The sequence below is a fragment of the Narcine bancroftii genome, chromosome 1 (genome assembly GCF_036971445.1).
Source record: "Narcine bancroftii isolate sNarBan1 chromosome 1, sNarBan1.hap1, whole genome shotgun sequence".
Taxonomy (NCBI): Eukaryota; Metazoa; Chordata; class Chondrichthyes; order Torpediniformes; family Narcinidae; genus Narcine; species Narcine bancroftii.
The window spans coordinates 73,802,210-73,829,178 of NC_091469.1; the positions used below are offsets into that span (position 1 = coordinate 73,802,210).

Genomic DNA, 26,969 nt, shown 5'->3' on the forward strand with positions numbered 1-26,969 from the left:
TCTGGGCCCACCCATTCACACAGAACTGTGTACAACTCCGTCGGTAAGCTGTTGAGTTTTACTCAACCCAAGGGTCTAGATAGAGCCCATCACCTCCACTAGCATAATTGATGGTCCAGACCCTTCCACTTGTTTCCTTTTTCAGACCTCCATGATAGAGGATAAAAGTTCTAACTTTTTTCTAGGGCATACAGAATTTGATTTGACAGATTCTGTTCTATTCATACTGGAGCAAGGTATCATTCATAGGCTATGTCACCCAGAGACGTGTTGTGTCTGTGTGTGTCTCTCTCTCTCTGTGCATTTATAGTTTTTGCTTAAAACTTATACAATGTGTTTCAAAAATAATTATATCTATTTTTTAATATAAATGTGATAACCCTATGAACATGTCCTCCTTTTGGAGTGGCCACCCTAGAGGTTCGTCATGAACTACTGCAGAAGACTTGTTCAGGATTGAAAATCATAAAGCACTGTTTGTGCAGTAAACTCCAATTTTTTTTCCAATTTACTTTTTGTACATCTATAATGTTCAAAACCATGGCACTATATAATGTGGTTTCTCAGCACCTACCTGTTCATGAAAGTAGAAAAGATGTAGAAATGTGGTGTAAGGTCATTTTGAAATACCCCTACAGGAATTATGTACGAGTTTAGTATTGCTGCGCTCTAGAAGAAAGATGTCTGTTAATTGTGCTTTCATTATCATGTTTTTAGATTTGAAAGATTAATATGCTAGTATATCTTCCCTTGTTACTTCACCAACTTCATCTGGTTTTCAATCCCTGTATTGGCTTCACATGAAGGAATGATCCTTTTGAAAGTTATTTTTCAGAGCAATTGGCCAATTCAATAATACATTCCTGAAACATTTGACTGAAGACGGGGCAGCCAAGTGGTGGCTGCAGTTCTGCTTGACATAATATGTTTGTATTTTTATGAAGGCTTGTAGCTTTTTAAGTGCATACTTGAAGTGTAGTTTTTGAGAGCTGAGGAAGAGAAAAGAAAGGAGAAAGAGAATTAAGAAAAATTGCAGCTCTAATTATTATTGTTCATTCTTGGCAAGGCTAAATTTTATTATTCATCTCCAGTTGAAAAGCTATTATTTTTGTGTGGAGTTCTCAAATTCTGACTCTCCACAGCAATGCAAGACGCAACTCATTACATTCCCAAATTGGCATAATCTGCAACTGCCAGGGGAAAAAAAAAACTTGTTCCTATGAGTCTGCTGCCCTTGAACTTCTGTGTCATAGATGCACAATGTAGCCACCTTATAGTAGGGGAAGGAGTGAAAGCTTCAGATAGGCTGGACTAATAGGATATCAAATAGATATGCCCATCAGTTTTTATAGAAGGGTAATGTTACTTGTGGGTTAGGAATAGGAATATGAAGCAGGAGTTGGTCAAGAAACTTTTTCCAGCCTGCAACATCAATCATGACCTCATTAAATATTCACCTGATATCTACCGCCTCACCCTCCATTTCCCTATCATTCAAGAATCTATCTTAACCAGCCTTGAGTGACTTCAGTTTCTCAGCTCTTGGGATTGAGAATTCCAAAGGTTCATGACTTTTAAAAATAATTCTCTTTTCCATCTTAAATGGGTGACTCCTTACTGTGAGTTTGTGTCCCCAAGTTCTAATGTTCCCTTGAGGGAAACAGACTTCCCTGCTTTTATTCTGTCACATGTCCTCAGAATCTACTGTGTTTGGTAAAATCTTGGTATAAGCCCAAACTGTTCGATTGTCTCGTATATGACATTTACAGCACAGAAACAGGCCAACTTGGCCTTTCTAGTTCATGCCAAACACATTCTCCCACCTCGCCCCACTGACCTACACTCAACCCGTAACCCTCCGTTCCTTTCTTGTTCACATACATATCCAACCCCTCCTTAAATGCTAATATAGAGCCTGCCTCCACCACTTCATCCAAAAGCTCGCCCACTCTCTGAATAAACAAGTCCCCCTCATGTTTCCTCTAAGCTTTTGTCCCTTAACTCTCTGCTCTTGTCCTCTAGTTTGTATCTTCCCCTTTATAAAATAACAAATTCATGAGCAATGAAAGTTTAACTTTATTTTTCACATTATACCTAGTTCAGTGAGAAAGGTACTTCCACGAGCTGTCTGACAGGTCAACTTCTAATAGATATCAATATAAAGTATAAAGTACAATTACAGAGTAGAGAGTAACAATGGAGTAAAGATCCATTAGTACAAAGCAAGAGCAGCAGGAGGGTACTGTTGTAGGCTTCATTCAGGAGCCTGATAACTGCAGAAAAATAAACGACTTGGTCTGGTGATGTGTGACTCCACACTCTTGGGCCTCCTCCCCAGTGGAAAGATGGAGAAGAGAGTGTGTCTGAAGTGTGACTGAGTTGAACACTAGGGAGACAGGCATTTTGGCCAGCTGAGTTCATGTTGACCATCAATCACAAATCCTATTTTATCTTCCTACATTCCTCTCAATGCTCCCTGCCCTGACCTCAGATCTACCACTTGCTTATACATAAGGGGTAATTTACCATGGTCAATTAACATCAATTTTGAGTTATTTAGCCTCTGAGTTGAGATTTTGCATAGTCTGTTTGCACCTGTTGAAAGTTGATTTTGATATCACAACATGAAAAATTGTTTGCCCCATTCTTATCAGGGTGGAACTTAATTTGGACAAGCAGAGTGTTGGTTACATTGAAGAATTTTGCTGGATACACTCAATAGGTGAGACAGCAATTGTGGAAAGAGAAACAGTTGATGTTTGAGGACAAAGATCTTTCAAATGTGTGGAGCTAAAATATTAACTAACTTTCTCTGCCTGCTGATGCTACTTGACCTGCTGAGTGTTACCAGCATTTTCTGATTTAAAAAAAAATCAGATTTACAGTGTCTGCATATCTTTTGATTTGAGTGTGATGCCTTTTTCTTTTGCCATCTATTAAACTCCAATGTGCGGCTGAAATGAAAGCAGCACCTGACAAAATCAAATCTTGCATAGTTTGGAATCCTTTTTCTTTAAGGCAAACTGATCAGGAGCTTTTATTTTGGTACCAGTCTTGCAACAAGGTTCTGAAGAAATTTGCTCGTGTATTTTACATTCTTGGCTCCTGTTCACCATTGCAAAATGCTTCCTCTCCCCCCCCCCCCCCCCCCACTATAATCTATCTTCCTTGATGAGGAGTGTGGACGTGCTTACTTCTTTAAGTGTTCAGATGACTGATCTCTGCATCCCCACTGATTTGGATCTGGCTGGTACAGAATTGCTTTGTTTTCCATTGTCTTTTCCCTGCCTCCTTTCCAATCCACATGTTTGGTTCAGGGACAGTTGTTTCATCATTGAAACTTGGTTTATTTATATTGGATGGCCAGATTCAATTGGATTTGGAGCTTCAATAAAATTAGTACAGACATAGAAACTTGGATGATTCTGTTTGGGACTTGAGTTAGTCCTTCGATCAGGATTTCTGTTATTGGTTTTTGTTGTGTTGATAACATCAGACAGACTAGTTAGTATATAGCATTCCTGTTCCGAAAGAATGTACATTTGGTGGACCACAAGAACGTTTGGAAAATAATTTACAGATTTCATAGCCTCTTATTTTTGTTGTTTAGAATTTCCCAGACATAGTTCATTTGATTTTTTAAAAAATTTGTATGGTTTTTGTTGCTAGTCAGACCACCATACTTGTAATGTATATCTATTGGACAGGACATACATTTAGAATGTATTGTGTTCATGTCTGGGCAATTTTTAAAGGAGCCTGTTTCTCCTTGTGGTTATCTTTTAAAGAAAAAAAACATCCATAAACTTAATTAGAGGCTGCTGTCAACTTTATAAGGTCTGTAACCTGGATCTGAGGAACCCTGTGCCTTATTAAGTGCTGTATAATAGTGTATATATTTAAGAAGGAAAATGTATGTATCTTGATCTATATGGTTTATAGTGTGAAAAATAAAAAAAAATTTAAAAAAAGTGCTGTATAATAGCAGTCATGAAATTTGAGGTGAAGATTGAAAGACCACATAAAAGTTGTTTCTACAAAATAATCATGCTAATTTATTGTGGTTTTATAAAACACAATTGAATCAGTTGCCTTCACCAACTGCTATATTAAAATCAAATGTCTTTTTTCGTTGCATGGAGACACACTGGAGGTGTCTGCATGGATACACCATCTGCAAAAGGAACTAAAGCAGATCAAGCAACATTAAAGGGGGAAAAAGAGTGGTCAATGTTTCAAGATGATGCGTTTGGGCTCAACACCTATCATTGTTCTTCTCCCACTGATGCTGCTCGACTTGCTAAGTTTGTGTAGCAGGTTGGTGCTTGGCTTATTTTTACCTTTTTTCTAAATTTGAGAATTCAGTTAGAAACTAGTTGGTGATATTAAATTGGGATCTGGTTAACATGAATGGGTTATTTCCTTCCACATTTAGAGAAATCCAAATGCTGCTTTGCAGATTGTGCTCTAGAGTTTAACTGGGGAGATAAATTAGTGTAGAACCTATTGTCAGATGTTCTGCTTCTTCAGTGCTGGTGATGAAGGGTTACATGTTCACATTTTGGCCACTTCTACGAAATGTACTAATTGGTAGCAGTTTTGATTTTTGCCAATAAATATACATCATGACTTTCAATTGGATGCAATATTTTTAAGGAGTGAACTGTGGTAATTATTGGGAAGGACTAATTTGTTACTTGTTTTGCATCAAACATGCTTCCAATAGCAAAACATGTAGCTTTTAATTAAGTGTGAAGAAGACCGCAGAGCCCACCTCACTGACAAAAGGCAAAGGAGGAAAAACCCAACACCCAACCCCAACCAACCAATTTTCCCTTGCAACCGCTGCAATCGTGTCTGCCTGTCCCGCATCGGACTGGTCAGCCACAAACGAGCCTGCAGCTGACGTGGACTTTTTACCCCCTCCATAAATCTTCGTCCGCGAAGCCAAGCCAAAGAAGAAAAGAAAAGAAGATTAAGCATTCATGGTGGCAATATCTGGATGAGTTTCGATATTTTTATTTTCCAGTTTGTAGCCTATTGTTCAAGTTCTCAATCAAGTAGGGTGCCCCAAGTGTATTGTCTTAACCTATAAGAAATCATGCACTGCAAAATAGTGGTAGCTGATCCATTATTAATATAACTTATCATATAAAATTCACTGCTTCTAAAATGCATAATATCACTTTTTAAAAGTAGACTTTTGGAAAATAATTAGCAGAATGCTTGTTGCTCTAGACTGATGTTTGGATTTAAAAGGCTGCGACATTGTTCAACACAACTGAATTTGTGCAATTGCACATTTGTATTGCATGCTATTATAATCGAATAAGTTTCCTTTGGGGCATGATTACTTGTCCAGAGAAAATAATCTCTTTTTAAAAAGTATTTATGTACGCATGTCCTTTCAAATTTGATTAACTATTAGGGGCTAACATAACTGGATGTTTTGAAATGTGACTAACAAATATTTGTATGATTAATTTAAATAACAGATGTGGGCTTATTAATGTTTCATTCTTTAAGTAACCTAATTTTAATTAGCTGAAAATGAATTTTGAGTTATCAGGTTTACTGCCATTTGACCTGATGAAACCGCGTTCTCTAGGCCCTCTGTCAAAACATGCAGATACACAATCAGACATGACACACATCAGACATACACTTTATATGCAGTAATCATGTAAACAAATAAATACATTTGTGTAATTAAAAAAAAAACTTTTGGACTGCAGCAAACTAATATATACACAACAAAATCTTTTAAAAATGTTTTTTTAAATGTTTGATTTTTGAAATCTCCTCAAAAACTTCAAAACAAACAATTCCTATTGAATATTAATTTCTCCTAAGGCTTGGTGCTTAATACTTTAAAAACCATTACAAGAGACCAATTGAACAGGTTGGCTGCCAAATGTAATTTGCATTTAAAATCCTGTAAAAATATTGTACCAGTTATGCTGGTGATACACCATCAATGATTCCAAAAAACTGAAGTTGAACAAACTGATAAGGCTTTTATTAGCTTTAGAACAAAAGTACATCCATGCTGCTTGACTGTTCTGCACTGGGCAGGGAGCTGTGGAACCTTCTGAAGCCTGTGTCAGGAGCTTATAGGCACAGTTGGCCAATGGATGTGCCCAAACAGACAAACATATACATACAGTGGTTTACCACATTCACCCCTTGTTTTTTTTTTAAGAGTCTAACAGTGAGAATTACTCCTGATACAGTTACAAATCAAGTCTATCAGGTGGTCTGGTTTTGTTGTTGTGATCATTATAATTCGGGATGTGATTGCAGCGCACTGGTGGGATACTGGGGCGCCTGTGTGCAATTGTTGGCATTGGGCTGATGGATATGAAGTAATGAGTCTGGTGTGTTCTCTTGGGGGTGAGGTAATATGCCATGGCCCTGGTGCATCTTGAGTGGATAGGGGTGAGTGAGGGTGGTTTGGAGTGATCAGTGAAGATCTTCAGGACCCATATGGGTGCAAATCCCTTACAAAGACCGTTAGCCACATCGGCGTATTTGGGGTTGGCATGGAGGAGGTGGACCCTTTCAACCAGGGGGTTGGATTTGTGGCTTCTCTCATGTTTCTGGAATAGGACTGTCCCTGGGGATGTCAGCCACACTGGCAGCATTGTCCCTGTCACAGATTTCTTGGGAAAGGGAAATATGCATTCATGAGGTGTGGCAGTACATAGGAAGGACCTGGTGGAGTGGAGTGCCTTTGAGAGGACCTCTTGCCAGCAGGAGACTGGAAAGCCCTTAGAGCGTAGAGCTAGGAGAATAGCCTTCCAGACTGCGGCATTCTCCCTTTCCACCTGCCTGTTCGCCTGGGTGCTGTAGCTGTTGATCCTGCTTGTGGCAATGCCTCTGACCAGCAAGTACTGACACAGTTTGTCGTTCATGAAAGAAGACCCCCGGTTGCTATGAATATAGCTGGGGAAGCTGAATAGAGTGAAGAGACTGCAGGGACTTGATGACTGTGACAGCTGTCATTTCTGAGCAGGGGATGGCAAACAGAAAATAGGAAGCAGGGGATGGCAAACAGAAAATAGGAAGCAGGGGATGGCAAACAGAAAATAGGAAGCAGGGGATGGCAAACAGAAAATAGGAAGCAGGGGATGGCAAACAGAACATTGAGGAAGTACACATTGCATTCCGTGGAGGGCAGGGGTACTTTGAAGTCAACACTCTGGTGTTCAAAAGGGCAGGTGGCCTCTATCAACTATGCTCTGTCTGGCTGGTAGAAGTGTGGTTTGCACTCTGCTCAGACCTGGCAGTTTCTGGTCATTGGCCTGATCTCTTCGATGGGAGTTCAGCAGGTTATGAGCTTTGACAAAGTGGAAGGACTTAGTAACTCCAGGGAGGCAGAGATCATTGTAAAGGGCTTGTAAGTGGTCAATCTGTGCACTGGCACAGGTCCCGCAGGATAGGGCATCAGGTGGCTCATTGAGTTTCCCAGGCTGGCACAGGATATAATAATTGTAGGTGGGCAGTTTAATTCTACACTTCAATATCTTGGTGTTCTTGATTTTATCCCGCTGCTGATAATTGAAGATGAACACAACTGCACGTTGGATAGTTAGCAGGGTAAATTGTTTACCGGCCAGGTAGTGTCTCCAGTGCCGTACTGCCTCCACAATGGCTTGGGCCACCTTCTTGACAGAGGAGTGTTGAATTTCAGGGACCTGGAGGTTGTGGGAAAAGAAAGCAACGGGTCTGCCCGCTTGGTTAAGGGTAGCAGCCAGAGCGAAGTCTGATACATAGCTTTCCACCTGGAATGGGATGGATTCATCTACTGCAAACATTGTGGCCATGGCAATATCTGCTTTGATGCGGGTCTCTGGTGTCAGAGGAAAAGGGGTGATTTGATGACGGGGTGGGCCTTGTCTGCCCACTAGACATAGTAAGAGAAAAAGCCCAGGCTCCATTTTAGGGCCTTGAGGCTGTGAGGAAGGGGAAATTCCAGGAGTGGGCGTATGCGGTCAGGGTCTGGTCCAATGTTTCTGTTCTCAATGACACAGTTATTGATGGCAAGGCAGGTTGTGTCAAATATGCACTTGCTCTTAATGTACATGAGATTGAGGAGCTTGGCAGTTTCAAGGAAGTTTTGAATGTTGGCATCTTGGTCCTGCAGGTCATGGCCGCAGATGGTGACATTGTTGAGATACTGGAATGTGGCCTGCAGTACTGGTCTACCATGTGGTCCATCTCCCATTGGTGATGCCAAAGGGGACCCACTAGAAGTGGTAGAGAGAACCATCTGCCTTGAACTCAGTGTATTGGTGGTCCTCTGGATGGATAGGGAGCTGATGATATGTGGATCCCCTCATTAAGTAAATGCTGCACTTCCACCTGAATAAAGGCTCTGTCTCTGGTATGTAACTCTTACTTTGGTGGTGATGGGTTTACGGTAGGGGGTGAGATTGGCGAACAATGGTGGAGGGGTAATTTTGAATGTGGTGAGTCTGCAGATTGTGGACAATGAGTGATTGGGTGTGATTGGGGTGGCTGGTTGAAGGGTGTATGGAGCACAGTGGGCGATTCAAGAACTACTAGTTACAGACAATGAGGGATGGATGAGGCCCATCGAACTCCATCGCCATGTTTTTAAGGTGACATTGAAAATCAAATTCCAGTAGCACAGCAGCACAGAGCTGCAATATCACCAAAAGTTTAAAATCTTTATAGTCTGCTCCCCGCATGGTCACAGTCACTATGCAGTAGCCACAGACATCCACCATATGTGACCTTGAGGCCAAGGAGACCTTTTCGTTTACTGGACATACCACGAGGGAGTAGCATTGCATCATGTTGGGATGAATGAAGCTCTCAATGCTCCCAAGGAAGAATAGTCAACTTGTCACGAGGCCGTTACCCTGAATGTCCATCATTGACCTGGCGAGCTGATATGGGCTGTCCTGGTTGAGTGTGATGGAGGCCAGTCTCAGACCGTTGCTTGTCTCTTCAGCAGAGAGGTCGTGTGCTGATTTGAAAGATGGCAATGTCCTAAATGGTGGCCTCCACGGCCTACACACAGTGCTGCAGAATCTTGAAGATTGCACAAGATGGTGGTCCCCACAACTCAAAGGTGGCACTGCTAGTTCTCAGCAGTGGCAGCCCTAACGATCTGCACACAGCGCTGCTGGGAAGTGGTTTAGATCTATACACTTTAGCATAGTGTTCCTTCTTCCCGTAGCTGGAGCAGACTGTGTCTTTTGCTGAGCAGTGATTCCTCGGGTGCTTGCCCAGTCCACAGAAATAGTACTTCGGATGCTTCTGGAGTACAGTGGCCATGGTTGGGTTGCTGACTGTGCCTGGTGGTGGTGATTGAAGGCATTCGTGTGGTACTGCTGCTGTAGTCGGATTGTTAGCAGGGCGAGAGGGTGGCAGCGTGTCCTAAGATGGTAGCACACGGGGCAACCATTGTCGATTGAGTAGGCCTCCATAAACTGGAGGGCCATTTTCTGTGTACCTGTCAACTCAATTGCTATCCACAGGCTGAGCTCTTTCTCTGATAATCTTTGATGGATGTAGTTTGACCTGATCCCTGCCACATAGGCAGCCCTGATCAGGTCCTCAGTGTACTCTGCAGCTGTCATGGCCTTACATTCATAGGCTCTTCCAAGGGTTTGCAGAGCCCAGAGGAACTTGGCATTTGACTCTCCGGGTCACTGCTTTTGGATCACCAGGAGGCACCTGACATAGACTTCGTTATTCTTTTGTAGCTACTGGCCCTTTATAATATCCATGGCCTCCTGATATGGCATGGCATCCCTGAAGATCAAGTAGATCAGGGTGCCGACTCAGGGGAGCAGTACCTGTAATTTGACAGTCTCTGACCGCACAGTGGCTGAATATGCCTGCAGGAATGCATAGTCCAGAGTTCAAAGTTAGTAGATACCTCAAGAGAGTGAGGGTCGATTCCAGTTTCCCTGGCTTCAGGATCATCTCCATTTTAGCAACTATAGCAAATAAAATCGATGTACCATCAATGACTCCAAAAGACTGAAGTTGAACAAACTGATGGACTTTTATTAGCTTCAGAACAAAAGCACATCCATGCTGCTCACATGTTCTGCACTGGGCAGGGAGCTGTGGAATATTCTGGAATCTGTGGAAGGAGCCACAGGTCCAGTCAGCCAATGGGTGTGCCCAAACAGACAAACATATACATTCAGTAATTTACCACGGCTAGTCTTGGGGACACTGCTGGAAAAAAAGACAGCATTATCAAATGGAGATTTTGCAGGCTCTCAATGTTTCTTTTACCTTTCTCAACACAGAATTTCACAACTTTTCCTTTCATTTCCACTTTCCACAATTTTTATGCAGGTGAAGATGTGGAATACAGTGCATGTGTATTCATCAATGTATAGTTTGGCGGGCAGCAACCTCCTTTGAAGAAGACCACAGAGCCCACCTCACTGACAAAAGGCAAAGGAGGAAAAACCCAACCCCAACCAACCAATTTTCCCCTGCCACCGCTGCAGCCGTGTCTGCCTGTCCCGCATCGGACTTGTCAGCCACAAACGAGCCTGCAGCTGACGTGGACTTTTACCCCCTCCATAAATCTTTGTCCGCGAAGCCAAGCCAAAGAGGAAGCTTGGTCTGTTGATGTTCAGGTGTGATTAGTGCAAAATCTTCAAATGTGGGAAACCAAAAACTTGCCTTTTTAAAATAGAAAAATTAATTGTTTTAAAAATCTAACTATCACTTTTTATGTGATTTCATATAACAAAATCCAGTCCTGTGGGTTGAATTTACAGATCTGTTCCATTTTTTTCTGAGAGAATGGAGATTATTATCTCTTCTTGCTATTCCTGTCTCAGCTACTATCAAAGACATGTCTTTGGTTCTCAATTGCTACTGACGAAATCTGAAACTGTTGAATAAAACATTTTTGCTCAATTGGCTCATAAAACACTGATTGTGTATCCAACTGCAACTTGGAGATAAACATCTGGTATTCACTGAGGCAAGTACTGTATCTGAATGGTTAATAGCATAGAAAGGTGAAGGCTGACCCCAGATTCTTGTGCTTCATTATCTCGTCTTGCCTGCGGCAAAATGTAGGGTCAAGGAAACAAATGCATAGTTTTCTATTATTGCTAACCAGTTGTTCTGCTATATGTTAGTTAGCAGACTGTTTGGTTCTTGTCCTCAACTGACTGCAGTCCTAATACAGGATATTAGGAATGACAGGCTTGATACTTCTAGCAGGTTAAGTGGAAAAAATTGAACTGAAAAACAAATTTATACAGACTTCATAATTTTCTATCTCTATAGATAATGAGAGTAGCCATTATGATTTTGTTAAAACTTGTATATAAAATTCAATTAAATATATTCATCTAGTTAATAAAACATTCAGTAAGAGCTTGTATAAGTCATAAATAATTAAATTTTTCATATCAAGTTTAAATTGAGTTTCTATTGTCAGTGACTATCCAATGTATGGATGTAAGTATTAAGGCCATTTCATGTCAGGCCTCTGCCTGGAGGGTGGCTACCAGAGCTGATCGAAAACTTACCTTTCAGAGACAGCAGTCCTAAAAGGATGTTCCAGCTTTGCATTCATATTGAGCGACGCCTCCTAGCACCCTCCAGATCTGATGGAGGCAGGGCGACTGGTGCCAAAGCATCACCCATCATAAATATGCGGTTGAGCAAGGACAGTCTTCCCTACCCATAATCCCCCACACAGCTGGAACCACTGTTTCCCAGAACAGTTCCAGCTGCATGGGAGATTATGGGTAGGGAAGACAGCCATTGGTCTGCCGCGTTTTGAGCCACAGAGAGTGACCCCGAAGGCCGAAGTGGACCAGTGAGGCTGTCATAGTCTGCACCGGCTGCCCCCGACGGCTCCCACCCACTGCTCCTGCCTCGAGTGGGTCATGGAGGGAGAGGGGTGAGTGAGGAGATGGGTTGCAGGCTGATGGCATCATCAGCCTGCCCCTAACCAGCGGCTTGCAGTGGCTCTACATTCAGGTCAGGTGGTGGAGCGCAGCGCTCTGCTGATTATCCTTCCCCGAGAAGGGTTGGAATCGACACCTCGGAGCTGGCCACAGCGCATTCAGAAAGGTGTGTCTTTAGCCGTAAGGGCTAAGAACCTCCACCTTTTACAGGCAGGTGTTTTCCTTGCTTGAAAGGGCCTTTAGTCTTTCCAGTCTTGAAGCTGTTTGCATCATAACAGGCATCCTCTTTCAAATTCCGATTCAAGATGGAGTTTCAATAAATCACTCCCCTCCAAATGGATTTTTTTTGTTAGCAGACTTTGTTTTGCAAAAAATGGATCAAATATATTGAACAAGATTGTGTCATCTATTTCTGCATTTAAAAAAAAAAATTGCTAATACTGTCACTAGTGCAGACCCGGGGTTATCAGGGAGTGGGGAGACAACACTCCTCCACTGGATCCAAACATGCAGTCCTAATGCCAGTGGCTCCATACAGGCCTTCAACAGCTTGTTAAAGGAGTTTCTGTTTAAAATTCTGCAATGGCTGGGTCCTCGATGGGGAGCAGTAGACCGGCGAACAGCACTAGGATCAGGGAGAACCTGCTACCCCCCCCCCATTGAGAAGGAGAAGCAGAGGAGATTACCCTACAGCAAGGTAACCGGCTGTGAACCAGGAGGGGCTCAGTTGCTGAGATCCCATACAGGCTGCGGGCTTTTTGCGACTTGCTATTAAAGGACCCATATGGGCTTCTTGGTGGCTGGCTCATGGGAAACAGGATATGAAAGGGTGCTGAGGACAAGAACCCTTGAAGTGGCTCAGGCACTGAATGCTTCTTAATTATATTGGAGGTTTGCTTGAGATGAATCTGCGGGCCCTCATGGTCTCAAAAGGGACTTTTTTTGCTTCTCTTTTACAGTAAGGGGTACTGGGCAATGCTGATGTGACTTCTTGTCTGACTTACAGCAAACTAAAGGAAATTTGTGCAATATTACATTTTCTGTTTTATTACATGACAATAAGAGAATCTTGAATCTTACAGATGACTTTCATAAATTTAGATGTGAGATAACCTATCATACTAATTATTTGTAACATTAATTCTACTGAATTTGGAATCAGTTTACTGACAAATTGCTCTCATAATTTAGTACATGTGATCTATGTATTCATTCATGTGATTCAGTCATTTAATACAAATTTATTTCCATAAACATGGGAAGAATTTGGAAGGTGACATTTTAGAACAATTAAGTGGAATATGTTTTTTAAATGAAATGGTAGTGAGATCTACCAATTTTATGGAAATGTCTTGGCCCCACCTTCATGATAGGGCCAAGCTGGCTGTAGATATTAATTCAAATTCTTTTTCCCATTCTCTTTTGTAAAGAAGGCCTTATGTGTGCTTGACTTCATTGATTAAGCATTAAGTACAAAATTAGTTAAGTCTTGTTGCAATGATGTAAACCTTTGGTTAAGCCACATTTGGATATGTGTGTGCTATTCTGCTTGCCTCTTTATAGGAAAGAGGTGGAGGTTTTGGAAAGGATACAGAACAGACTTACCAGGTTGTTGCTTGCTTTAGAGAGTGAGATATTGGGGAGAAGTTGAGCAAACTTGGGTTGTTTTCTCTAGAGATCAGAGGCTGAGGGAGATCAATTAGAAGAATATAAAACTGTGAGAGGCTTTGGTAGGATGAACCGTCCGAATCTTTCCCCAGGGTAAAAGTATCACACACCAGAGGACACATGTATAAAGTGTGTGCTGGGTGGTGTGGATCCTGGATGACGGCAGCATTCCCTGTAGATGTTCTCAATAGTCGGGATGGTTTTGCTTGTGTTGTCCTGGGCTGTGTCCACTACCTTTTTGGAAGACTTTCTGCTCGGGAGTATTGTTGTCCTCGTGTCGGATCATGTTGCAGTTAGCCAAGATTTCAATCTCCCTCCTATATGCTGACTCATCACCTTTCTTTATGCAACCCACTACTGTGGTATTGTCAGCAAATTTGTAGTTGGTGTTATTTTTGTACTGAGCCACAGTCAAAGATGTAAAGTGAGTAGAGCAAGGGGCTAAGAATGCAGCCCTGTGCCAACCCTCACTGATTGTGGTCTGGATGTTTTGTATCCCTGATTCATGATTCCTTCTTTCCTTCCATACTGCCTTCCTACATTTAATCCAGAACTACTCAATATCGGCAAAGGTACTAATGAAGCTCCTGGTTTATCATAAAAAGCATGAAAAGTGCCTTATTTGTCTATCTGTATCTGAAATTGGTTGACTATTAAAGCAATGGCCTTGTAATTTGGGAAAGACGATGACTGTACCTTGAGAATGAACAAAGTCAAACCTTGCTCTTCCTTCCTTACCAACCTTCAAATTTATCAAATCCGTACACCACATTCTATATCTCTCTTGGTCAAATGCTCCCTTTGTTCCAACACTACTGTTACTACTGTCTTTGGAACCCTTCTCCCACAGCTTTTAATTTCCAACACCATGGCCTCCATTCTCAGAAAATGGAGCATAAAACAGAACATCACAATGCAAGCCCTTTGGCTCATGATGTTGTGGGGACCTATGTAAATCTATTTCACATCAATTAAATCCTTCCCAGCCCATGACTTTTTTCTTTCAACCACGTGCTTATCAAAGAGTGATTTCAATGTCCCTCTTGTGCCAGCCTCCACTACCATCCTGACAATGCATTTCCAGCACCCACCAAAAAACTACTTCTGACATCTCTCTCAAGCTTTTCTTCATCATCTTAAATTGATGTACTCTGCTATTTGCTATTGTTGCCCTGGAGAAAAGGAGTTTACCTTGTTTATGTCTCTTATAATCTTGTACATCATATATGACAGCATACAAGACAATTTGTATGTAAGACAACCGCTGAATTTCCACCTAAAATGTAAGTTTTGAGCTGTATAAGTCTAGACCAAGTCTGGCATTTAACACTGAGCAGAGGAGTGATGCTGCTGGGCACATTTAATATACTAATTCACAATATTTTAAAAGCAAATGACCCAGTACAGCAGTGGTTCTCAACCTTTTTCTTTCCACTCACCACTTTAAGTTTTCTCTATGCCATAGGTGCTCTGTGATTAGTAAGGGATTGCTTAAGGTGGCACCTGTTTTAATCGTATTTAATTGACTGGTTACACACACAGTTTCATTAACTCCGAAGGAAATGAGCCAATGACAATTTTTCTCAAGCAAAATATTTCAGTAACAGTTGGGTCTAGAGCAGTGATTGTCAACCTTCCCTTCCCACTCACATACCACCTTAAGCAATCCCTTACTAATCAGAGCACTTATAGCATAGGGATTACTTAAAGTGGTATGTGAGTGGAAAGAAAGTTGAGAACCACTGCGGTAAATGTTTCAATTTTATTGGCATATTTTAAAATAATCCACTGTTGGTTCCTTTAGCAGGCCATTTAAAGCCTGCACAAAGCGACGACAGTCGTATCAGGCAGATGGACCCCAAAGGGGAGAGCTGAGACTTTGCTGTTAAGGTTCAGATTTTAAATTTGGCGGGGTGGGAGGAATTGGTGAGACTTTAAGTTTTGGATTTTTATACTTTGCATATAAGATGACCCCTGGTTTTTGGACTGTCTTGTATGACGGCTTGTACAGAACCATTAAAACTCAGCAGGTCATTCAGTGTACTTTACATAGCAAAGATAAAAGGTACATAACCAACATTTCAGGGTTGAGCCAAAGTACTTTGATGAAGAGCTCAAGCCTGAAATGTTGGTTTTGTAGCTTTATCTTTGCTATTTAAAGGACACTGTTTGACACAGTTTAAATCTTAGCTACCCAATCAACTTGCGCAGCAACTTGGAGGGATTTATGGACTTGGATGGAAAGGGGGTTTTATCAGGACCCTACTCCTTCGAGTCCACGCTGCTGAAGATCCAGCTGCGCTGAATGGGTCACGTCTCCAGAATGGAGGACCATCGCCTTCCCAAGATCGTGTTATATGGCGAGCTCTCCACTGGCCACCATGACAGAGGTGCACCAAAGAAAAGGTACAAGGACTGCCTAAAGAAATCTCTTGGTGCCTGCCACATTGACCACCGCCAGTGGGCTGATATCGCCTCAAACCGTGCATCTTGGCGCCTCACAGTTTGGCGGGCAGCAACCTCCTTTGAAGAAGACCGCAGAGCCTACCTCACTGACAAAAGGCAAAGGAGGAAAAACCCAACACCCATCCCCAACCAACCAATTTTCCCCTGCAACCGCTGCAATCATGTCTGCCTGTCCCGCATCGGACTTGTCAGCCACAAACGAGTCTGCAGCTGACGTGGACTTTTTACCCCCTCCATAAATCTTCGTCCGCGAAGCCAAGCCAAAGACTCCTTCTGCTTTCATTTCTTCCACTTTTTTCCTCTCCTTTTGATTAGGATTCTGCTTCAGAAAGTCACTGGAGGCGAGAGTTTATTTGATCTGGTGAATTGTTGAGAGTGTTATCCTACATCATGCAATTTGTTAGCAGTACAAGATGACAGATTAGTTTAGCCTTCTGGCGTGAGATGTGAGAAAATGTGAACTTCTGCATTGGCAACTTTTTAAAGAAAGCATATAGTTTCATAACTGACAAGGAAGAGTTGTAAAGAGTTTGCATCTAATGTTCAATGACATCTAAGTGACTGCAAGTAAATCAGTTTTTTTCCACAATTGCTTCCCACTAATGTGTGTTCATTGAAACCAAGGAGATAAAATTGATATTTTCTATTCACTGTTAAAAAATGTTGACTTTCCATTGGAATTTCTTTCTGAAATAACTACATTTTTCTTGTATTTTATTGGTCCACTCGTGGTGATACTAATATGGACAGCAACAACAACTTCAAGCTCAGCATCTCTCCCATGGTCATGGACCGCCAGTACCTCTCACCCCTCATCCCTCAGGACTCCAGCCTCCATCAATCCCCTCACTTGGTAGCAGCGCAGGGCTTCTGGCTCTGTCAAGTGCTTTGGGTGGACAATCCCACCTTTCCATTAAAGAAGATAAGAAGCATCATGAATCGGATCACCACAGAGGTGAGAAGCAAGGCAGGCCTGATTGAAAATGTTTTGTGAACTTCAGTTCTGTCGTAGTTAAATTTTATGTATGTACAGTTTTCAAGATCATTAAAATGATGCAAAAAAATGTATTAAGCAATTGCCCAAACAATCAGTTTAAATTTAATCTCTGTAAAACTGAACCCATTATTTTCTGCAGAATTTTTTGTTGTTTTCTGTTTGATCCACATTATAAATGTATATTCTTTGTTGGCTGACCATTAAAATGTTCAGCACAACTTTTACATAGAAGTATTATACCCATTTAAAAAAAAACCTTTGCATGTAAAATCCATTATTAAGTGGGAATTCAAGGGGCAAGGACATGCTGTTAGGCCACGCTCTAAACTTAGTTTTAATATAATGAGTGTTGTCCCATTTTAATGCAGCTAATGTTGTAATTACATGGGCCAAGAGGATTGCATTCCACAGCATTTGTGTCAATTAATTTGTAATGTTTACAGTCTGTGGACTGATCTCTAGTTTCTTGGTTGCTACTGTGCATTTGTCAACGTGTTTCAAGTGGCAAGACAAAGGCTCGAGTCCAAATGCAAATTGGATACCAGAGTAAATAAAGTGATGTAGAATGGAAATGTGCCAATCCCCTCACTACATTATTACCATACAGCTGCTTCATTAAAAACTGTTTCACCTGGGGGAAGGCATGTTTTGAGAAACAATGCAGCAGCGATTAATGATGTATGGTTTATATGGGAATAATACAAGGTTGCTTGCTTTTATGCTGTTGTAATTGTCCTCAAGTTAATTAATACATGTCTATGAAATTAGTCTATCTAAGCCAGTTGATTGTTTATTCTCTCTACTTCCTGCAACATTTGCAATTTTTTTTCAGTAGACCTATTCTGGTGAGAACTGGTCATTGCACCATCTTCATCCCTAATTGTATTTTTGGGTTAAGGAGTCAGTTGCACTGCTCTTTTTTTCCATTTCCAATTGTCACATTTGCATTCAGAACTTTTAAAACAAATTTAAAACGGGTGAGACCGAGGCACTTTTGTATTCAACAATTTTTTAAAAATTGAAGTGACTTATAGGTGTCTTAATCTAAATGTATTGTTAGCTCATGGAAAGAACCTTTGCCTTAAGTGACTGCTTTTGATTGGATTGTGAATTGTAAGTAACTTTGGCTCCTCATTTGCACCCATGGCCATATCAAATTAATCTGATTGTTTATTTTTAGCTTTTTGTTTAATAAATTGTCCAAATTATGTGCACATTCTAACTCCAGACAATGGGTTACCATTCTGATTTTTTTTCCCTCCTTCTCCTCCCCTCTTGTATGAAAATGATTTCACAAAAACAATATAGAATTTCATACTTGCCCCAGGCAGTTTTTTGCTACCAGACAATCTTGCTTCTCTTGAGGAACAAGGTTCAAATGTTACAACTTAATTAACATGATGCATAAACATATACTCCTGAGTACAGCAAATTATAGTGCATCTTTTTCACCACATATCTATGCAAACTTTCCAGAACCTGTTGACTATATTTAAAAAAAAAAAAATGAACTTGGCAATTTGAAGTGCAATATACTTTGGTTTCCTTTTCCTTTAGGAAGCTCCATCAGTTACAGCACCAATGATATGTTTTTAAAAATTGAATTAAATGGTAATCTAAAATTTTCAGTGGCTTTGCCAGATGCAAGAGTTTTGCTCTACCTAAATATTAGGTCAGTTTTCTGACTGTTTAGGTCAAAAATAGTCAAGATAAAAACTAAATGGACACGTGTTTTGACTAAATTAGTAAAGATTTGTGCATGGTCCAAGTATCTGATGACAATACATTTTCTGCTTGTATTGCCATACATCATGCGTACATAAAGTTAAGTCCTTTTTGTAACCATTATTCAGCACAGCCAAACACTGAAAACTGCACTCTATCTTTTTTGTCCTTTTTGTCTCCCCTGCTCCCCTTGTTTTTTAATTTAAAAAAAGTATCTAAATTTGATTTTTTTTAACTCTATGCTGTTGAGAATTGTTGAATTATGCTTTCAAATTTTTTACCGTTCTTGCAGATGGAGTGATGATATTGGTGTAATTTTCATCATGAAAATATAATTTCTATTATTAATGAAAACTGAAGAGCAGCTGGAGTGGTGTGAGGAAAGCCATGGACCAAATAAATATTTGTTCTCTCCACTAATCTAAATTAAAACATGCACCAACCTCAATTTTTATCTCTTTCCATTTCCCAGTCTATTTAAAAAAAAAACCATTAAATGTCAAGAAACAAAAGATTAGTCACATAGTGGCATTTAAGATGGAGTGGACCTAGAAATCTGGATGGTGTTAATGCAAGAAAAATTCTGTTTGAGCTGAAACAGAATTGGTCTGGAGCTTTATTTAGAGGGTTCCTCTGTGCACTTTTCCTCATTTCACCTATTTGTTTTGTTGATTGTTACACTGGCAAGAAGCAGAAGGGAGCTGTTCATATTCTTGCTCTATTCATCTTTCTGTCTATAATGGTTATCTTTTTGAAATGTGTACTGAGCAAGGAAAAAAAAAGTACTTGATGTTCCTAGGTTTTCAGTTTGTAATCGTGTCAAATAATTTTGTTCTCTTAAATTCAACAGATTTCTCTCTTATGAAAACAAATCTGTATTGAGAATCAATGTGCTGTGAATCCATATAATTTAATGACTAAGAATTGCACTTGTCAAATAATTCTCTTGTTGCCATTTTAATTTAATAACCCAGCAGTAATTTATGCTGTCAGTGGTTCTGAGGCCAGGGGTTGTATGCAAAGAACTGCTATACTGAAAAATGTTAAAGTGGAACTTTTTAAAAAGAAATGTATTAGGAATGTGCAATGAAATGAAGAATAAAAGCTGTTGTGAAAGCATCTGCCTGCTTGTGTTCTAATTTCTTTTTTCTTTGTTTCTTTTTTTGCCTTTGTATCTGAACCACCATATCTTTGCATTTTGTGATTACTGTGGAAACAGAGAGGGACCCAGGCACAGTAAGTATTAACAAATATCCCACTTCCACCATCTTATCATATTTAAAATATGGAGGTAGTAAGACAATATTTTTTTTCAAATGGACATGAAAACGTGAGTTCTTTATTTTCCTATAACCTGCCTGCCAATAAAATATTTAGTACTATTTCTATATGACTATTAAATATTGGAATAGATTTTACATTTTATCTTCAAAATACCACAGGAGGATATTTGCGCTCTTTCTATACTTTGAATCTCATTGCTTTCTGAATTATACTGGGTAATTAAGTGCCTCAAATTGACTACCTGGTCATTACATGATCATTAGTTATCATTGAAAACTTCTGGGAAGAAGAATTTGCTTTAAGCTGCATAAAGTCGTGGGTGTTGTATCGCTGTTCTGTTGGGTTGTTATTTGGAAAGATGTACGAACTCATGACCAGGTTTTTAAAAACTTCAGTGAGCATTATTTTTCCAACTACAAATCTCTTTTAATTTTGAAACTAAATGCATAATTTAAAAATACGCAATGACACAATTGGTGGTGTATTTGCTCTCTGGATCACTCTTTTGCAGCAGTTTTGAAAAGTTGGTGTTACATCAATAACTGGGCATTTTCAGTGTAAAATGTTGATCAAAAACACTTACTTTCCGAGCATCATTTCCTGAAGGTTTAACATGCTGGCAAAATAGGATGTCAAATCTAAAGCTTCACCATTTGTGTTATTGCAAATTCAAATACATTTGTCTCTTATCACCATTTTGGTTGTTCTTGGCCTATCTTGAGCAGATTTGAATTGTGGGATTATAAAAACCCCATGCTTGTTTTGGAATCTTGAAACTTCAGCAGCAAGTTTAGATCTGAAGACACAAATCAAAAGCCATACATATGCACTCTTGTATAAGAGGATTTTGGTGTTGTCAGTACATGTTTTTGCTGAATAATTCATGAAGTAGCACCATCTGAGATCGTCGATTCAGTTTGCATTCTAGATAATTTTCCACATCCAAAAACAACTAATTACATCAAGAAATTTATTATCCTTTTGAGTTTAAAAAAAACCAAACCGTCATTCTATGGTGCATCCATTATGAAACATTTTGTCACGTTAAGATTCTAGTTATAAATTCACATTTCTTGTCCATCAAAGCAAGTACTTTTATTTTCTGGCAAGACTTCCGTACAAGAGGAACTGGGTCCTGATAGCTCCTGCTTAAACTTCATGCATCTTCCAGAACTAAGTCAAGTGCTGCTTCGATGGAAGACATGTTCTATGTGTTAACAACTTTTCTGCTTTAATTTGATGACCACCATGACTGACAAAAACACAGGAGAGAGGATAGAGTGTGCTCTAATCCTTATTGCTTTGCATGTCCTGGAAGATGAAATTCACACCAGTGAATGCCAGGCATCCGACAAGCACCAGGAAGAAGCCTGTGGGATATGATGGCTAAGCTAAACTCCTGGAACACCGCTCTGGCTAACATGGAGCAATGCCATAAACTCTATCATGGCTTCAAGAGATAGGTTGAGATGAGAGCTCTGATGCTCCTCAAATTTCTAGACTTCAACTGCAATTCATTCCCACACTTGAACACATCTCACCATAATCACAGATTCAGTTGGGCACCAGTTTCCTAAATGGACTGATTTTAAAAATTGCTGCCTTTGTCTTTTAAGTTGAAGTCACAAAAACCATCTGCAGCTGTACCAGGAGAAGTTATCAGTTTCCATGTGTACCCATCTCTTGTGCCTTCATCAATCTGTAAATCATTATTTTCCAACTACATATATCTGTGTCTGTGCTGGCCAATTTCTCCAAAAGGGCCATGAATTCCTCTGCCTTGCATATTCCAGAAATGCAATCACAATTCTCATCTCCAGCTCAACTGCTAAAATTGAAGAATGAACATGCTGCTTTATTCTGCTTGATTCCAATTAAATATTCGCTCATAAATACTGAAACCCTGAGAATAGAAAGCATGGGTCAAAGGACACAGTGCACAAAAGGGATGGGGTAGATGAAGCAAAATTGATTGTACCCTGGAGGTCTCCACTTGAGTCCTGATGAATCAAAAAAAAGTGGGTGGAGAAACTCAGTGGGTCAGGCAGCTTCTGTGGAGGGAAATAAACGAAGGTTTACATTTTGGGTCGGGATCCTTCAAAATTGAATGTGGAAAGACAATATAGCTGCATGAAAAGCAGAGGGAGTGAGTTAAAGGTGAGACAGGGGCACGTAAGGGGATAAGTGGACCAAAGAAGAGAAGAATGATGGGTCGAGGGAGTTAAGTGGGACAAAGTTGGGTGATGGCGCTAAGTTAGTAGGGGTAGACAAGCAGGGGAAAAAGAGACAAAAGGATGATGGAGCCAAATAGGGTAGCGGAGCATGAAGGTGGAGTCAGCTGGTGGAGAGTGATGAGCAGGAACAGAAGGGCCAACAGTGCTAGAACAATAACAGGCCATTTCAGTCCATGAGTCTGTGCTGCCCAATTTACACCCTATTAACCTACATCCCCGGTATATCTTGAACAGTGGAAGGAAACTGGAGCCCCCAGAGAAAACCCACGAAGATGCAAGGAGAACGTACAAACTCTTTATATAGACAGTGTGGGATTCAAACTCTGGTCCGGTCCTGATCACTAGCATTGTACTAACTGATATGCCAACTGTGCTGCCATTTCCCCCCCCCCCCCACCCAGAGGTCACCCCTTAAAGTTCCACCCCGATCCCGAGGGATTGCAGTGCCGTTAACCCCATCGCCTTGCTCAGAGCTTCACCCTCCCAAGGCCAGCCCAGTTAACAGCTGAGGATGCACCCCTGCTTATACACAGCCATTTGCTTCCCTCCCCCACCCCCGACAGTGAATAAATGCAGTCCTTCCCCTCTCCCCACCCAGCATTAACTGGCCATATTCTCTCAACATTCCTTCTTGAAGAAGGGTCTTGACCTGAAATGTCATTCCCTTTACCTCCACAGATACTATCTGACTCATTAAGAAGTTCCTCCATCAACTTGTTTATTGCTCCTATATCCAGTGTTTGCATCTCTTCTAGTCTCTTGTCTCCTGAGGTCTGGTGAAGACAGTGATTGGGGTGGGGACCATTCATGAGAAGGCTGACACATGGTTTATTGAGATAGTTGACAGATGATTCTGACTGAATATGCAAAATACTGTTTGCATCAAAATGTCCAACTCGGAGGAGTCACGTGATGGAGTAGTGGCCGGACGGTGAACTCCAGCCCTCTCCAGAAAAGTCGGGAAAAACAAAGGAAAACACAAAGGCACAGAAATAAAAGTTACAGAAAAGTGAGTATAAAGGTGGAAAGAAGATGGCGACAAAAAAAGAAAAATCAAAATCAACGGTAAGAAGAGAGGAAGAGAAGACAACGGAGGAAAAAGGTGAAGGCCTTACCTGTCCGAAGAGGCCCGCTGCGGAGAGAGAAACCCGCTCCCTCAGGTCGGTAAATAATGGACTACAAAAATGGCTCGCTGAGCCGAGTAAAAGTGCGCAACCGTGCATGCGCATACACCGACGGGAGGGGGGACCAGCTGGGGAGTCGATCTCCACAGCCGGCAACGACAGCTGCAGAACACCTGCAGCAAGAAGAGACCACAGAAGACAATAGAAACAAGAAAGAAGAGAAGGAAAGGGCAACAAAGAAACAACAGATGGCCAACCCAGAGGAAGAAGAAGAGGAAGAGTACAGTGAAATAGAAGAAGAAAAGAAAGGCAAGATAAAGGAGGTACTTTCTCTTATTAAGGGATACATGGAGTCATTTAAAGAATGGCAAACACAGGAATTTAATGATTTAAGAAAAAGAATAAACAACACAGAAGAGAAAATGAATAAAATAGATATGACCTTACCAGAAATGGGAAAGAAAATGGACAAGATGGAAGAGCGGGCAGTAGCAGCAGAAATGGAGGTAGAAGACTTAAAAAAGAAATTGGAGGAATCTAATAAAAAAACTAAAGAGACACAAGAACTACTAGCTCAAAAAATAGATACAATGGAAAATTATAACAGAAGAAATAACATAAAGATAGTGGGCCTTAAGGAAGATGAAGAAGGCAAGAATATGAGGGAGTTTATAAAAGAGTGGATCCCTAAGACCCTAGGATGTCCAGAACTACAGCAAGAAATGGAAATAGAAAGGGCACATAGAGTATTGGCCTCTAAACCATAACCACAACAAAAACCAAGATCTATTGTAGTAAAATTCCTAAGATATACTACAAGAGAAAAGGTACTGGAGAAGACAATGGAAAAAGTAAGAGAGGGCAACAAACCACTGGAGTATAAAGGGCAAAAAATCTTCATTTATCCAGATACAAGTTTTGAACTCCTAAAGAAGAGAAAAGAGTTCAATACAGCAAAGGCGATTTTATGGAAGAAAGGGTATAAATTTATACTAAAGCATCCAGCGGTATTGAAAATATTTATTCCAGGACAACAAAACAGACTATTCTCGGATCCAGAAGAAGCACGAAAATTTGCAGAACAATTACAAAAATAGACTGAGGGAGGAAGACGGGTAATGAGAGTAAAAATGATCACGATTGATATGTATGTGGGTAAAGACAAAAATAGACAGAGGGATGAAGACGGGTAATGAGAGTAAAAATGATCACGATTGATATGTATGCGGGTAAAGAGGTATAAGAGTGAATAGAGACAATGTGCATACGTGAATGTATCTGTACTTAGAGGAAAATATAGATAGTATAGACAAGAATTAATAAGGGAAGGTAATGGAATAGAGAGAATAAGGAGGGAATTAAAAGAGTGACCTTTGTGACAAGTGAAATCTTTTCTTGGGGGGGCTGGGTGGGGGGAAATAGCGGTCACTGCAAAATCAGTTGACGCTTGCGAGTGGATTCGCAAATCCAAATGGAGAGGGGAGATGTGGTTGTCCGACAAGGGATAAAGGACAACTCAGGAGGGGAAGGGGAGATTGGGGATAAAGAAGATATAAATAGGAGAATAAGGAAAATGTTGGATGTTGTAGGAATGTTGTCTTATAGAGAGTTGAAAATAAGAAAACAGAAATGGAAAAGGAGGAAAGGTAATGATGGAAAAACGGAAAGAGAAGATAAACAAAATATAAAAGGGCTACGCTGAACTATATGACTTTAAATATTAATGGAATACATAACCAAATTAAAAGGAAGAAACTACTAAATTTAAATGAATAAATGTATTCCATTAGAAAAAATAACATATAGGTTAAGAAATAATATTGAAATATTCGAACAAGTATGGGAGCCTTACATTAAATACAATAGCGAAAACCTACCGGGGACAAACATTACCTAAGTTGATGGAAGGAGAAGGAAAGAAAAGAATGGACTCAGTAGAATTTCTGGTGTATTTTTGTTGAATGACAACATTGTCTGACTGGCTTAATGCAACCTAGATTGTATACCTAAAATGGATGATGGGGGGGTGGCTTGGGAGGAGGGAGGGGGGGGGAGAAAAAGTCACTGTATATGTGTGAAAAAGAAATAGTGTATATCATGGCTAATGTGATTTATGGTGTGAAAAATAAAAAATTAAAAAAAAATTTAAAAAAATGTCCAACTCCAGGCTCTCACGAAGTTGTGAGACGCTGAGAGACTTAACTTTATTTCTATAGATGAGATGCCTCTTTGCCAAGGTACAGCTACCATTTGAAACGGCCAATAGGCTGTTTTAGTTTCTTGGGAGGTACCACAAAAGTACTCTTGCCTTGGGGTTTTGGACTGAGCTCTGCTAATTTCATCCCAGGAGCAGAAATATAATCAAGGGTCAGAATGATCTCTATTGAGACCTCCTTCAGCAGTGAATGACACCCAAGAAAATACTGCTGCTTTCAAGAGTCTCACCAGAGATTTGTAGCATTACAATATGATCTCTTGACTTAAAAAAAATCACAAGATAAAAGAACAGAGTGTGCTCGCATTGAATCCCATTTCTCTGGGATTTGATTATTGGCTCTGTGGATTCTGTGTCGATGGTAATGTACATTAACTAGTCCACTGTACATTTGTGGTCCTGTTTAATAGCTTTTGTGGAAGTGTGAAAGTGCTGCCATTCCTCAGGAGTACAGCATTTCTGCATCTTCTGCTTAGGCAGTACTTTTCTTTGTCCCACAGCCAGCTACCTCAGGTTGTGGCCAAAAGGGTAGAATGCAACTTGAAAGTTGGCTTTTCAGGAGTGGAGCTGATCATGAACCTCTGCTGTCCCCATGGTGATTGGAAGCAGCCACTCTGAAGTTGCTTCATCCCAGCTCAGAGGGCACTTGCACAGAATAGTACGTCAAAATATTTCCAAATTTTGTAATTGTTATTATTATAATAAATTATGTCTGGAATTAAGTTTAAATAGGCTCTGAAGTTGGTGTGCAGAATATTGAAAAATAAAATACAGCTTGTATAATTGTACCACATCACATTTATTGATTTTAAACATCTGAATGAAGAATTGAAGATTAGAGGGCAAGAAGTTTTCTCCAAAATCACTTGGATGCGGTTATAGCTCACACTCCTCTCATCATTACCTTGTACCTTGAAAAGAGCACTGTGTAATAAATATCCAGACTATCCACTGGATTCATTGCTTACCCTTATGATCACTTGAACTTGTGCCCTTTTCAAATTGATGGATGATGAGTAGAGCCAAGCTCGTCTCAAATATAGATGTGGTTCTTTCAAAGGTGCCCATCCATTTCACGGGTATTTATAAATGGAGCAGAGGCCAATGGAATGTCGTTTTTAGTAGCCCCTGAATCCAAAGAAAGAATCCTTTTACGAATCTAGTCGCGATCAATGGATTTCCCCAGTCAGAGCAGATTTTGTTCATTGTCCTGAAATGGCTGTTAGACTCATGCACCACTTGCCATTGTGACAATTCTGTTTTGCTCATATCCTAACAGTATCTTTGGATTACCTATGACCTTGACTATGGCTGACTGAAGCAGTTGAA

At 40.4% G+C, this 26,969-nt stretch overlaps 1 protein-coding gene across 6 annotated transcripts in view; it reads left to right on the plus strand.

The window, feature by feature from the left end:
• The window catches only part of LOC138759741 (transducin-like enhancer protein 1), a 149,071-nt gene that overhangs the window by 58,070 nt on the left and 64,032 nt on the right, over positions 1-26,969 (plus strand). For 5 of the 6 annotated variants that reach the window (XM_069930352.1, XM_069930353.1, XM_069930355.1 and 2 more), the window contains 2 exons: positions 16,812-17,016; positions 20,003-20,019. The exons of the other annotated variant lie outside the window; for it this stretch is intronic. In XM_069930352.1, the coding sequence (XP_069786453.1) occupies positions 16,812-17,016; positions 20,003-20,019 (222 nt within the window). The remainder of the gene's footprint in view (positions 1-16,811; positions 17,017-20,002; positions 20,020-26,969) is intronic. 6 annotated transcript variants of the gene reach the window in all.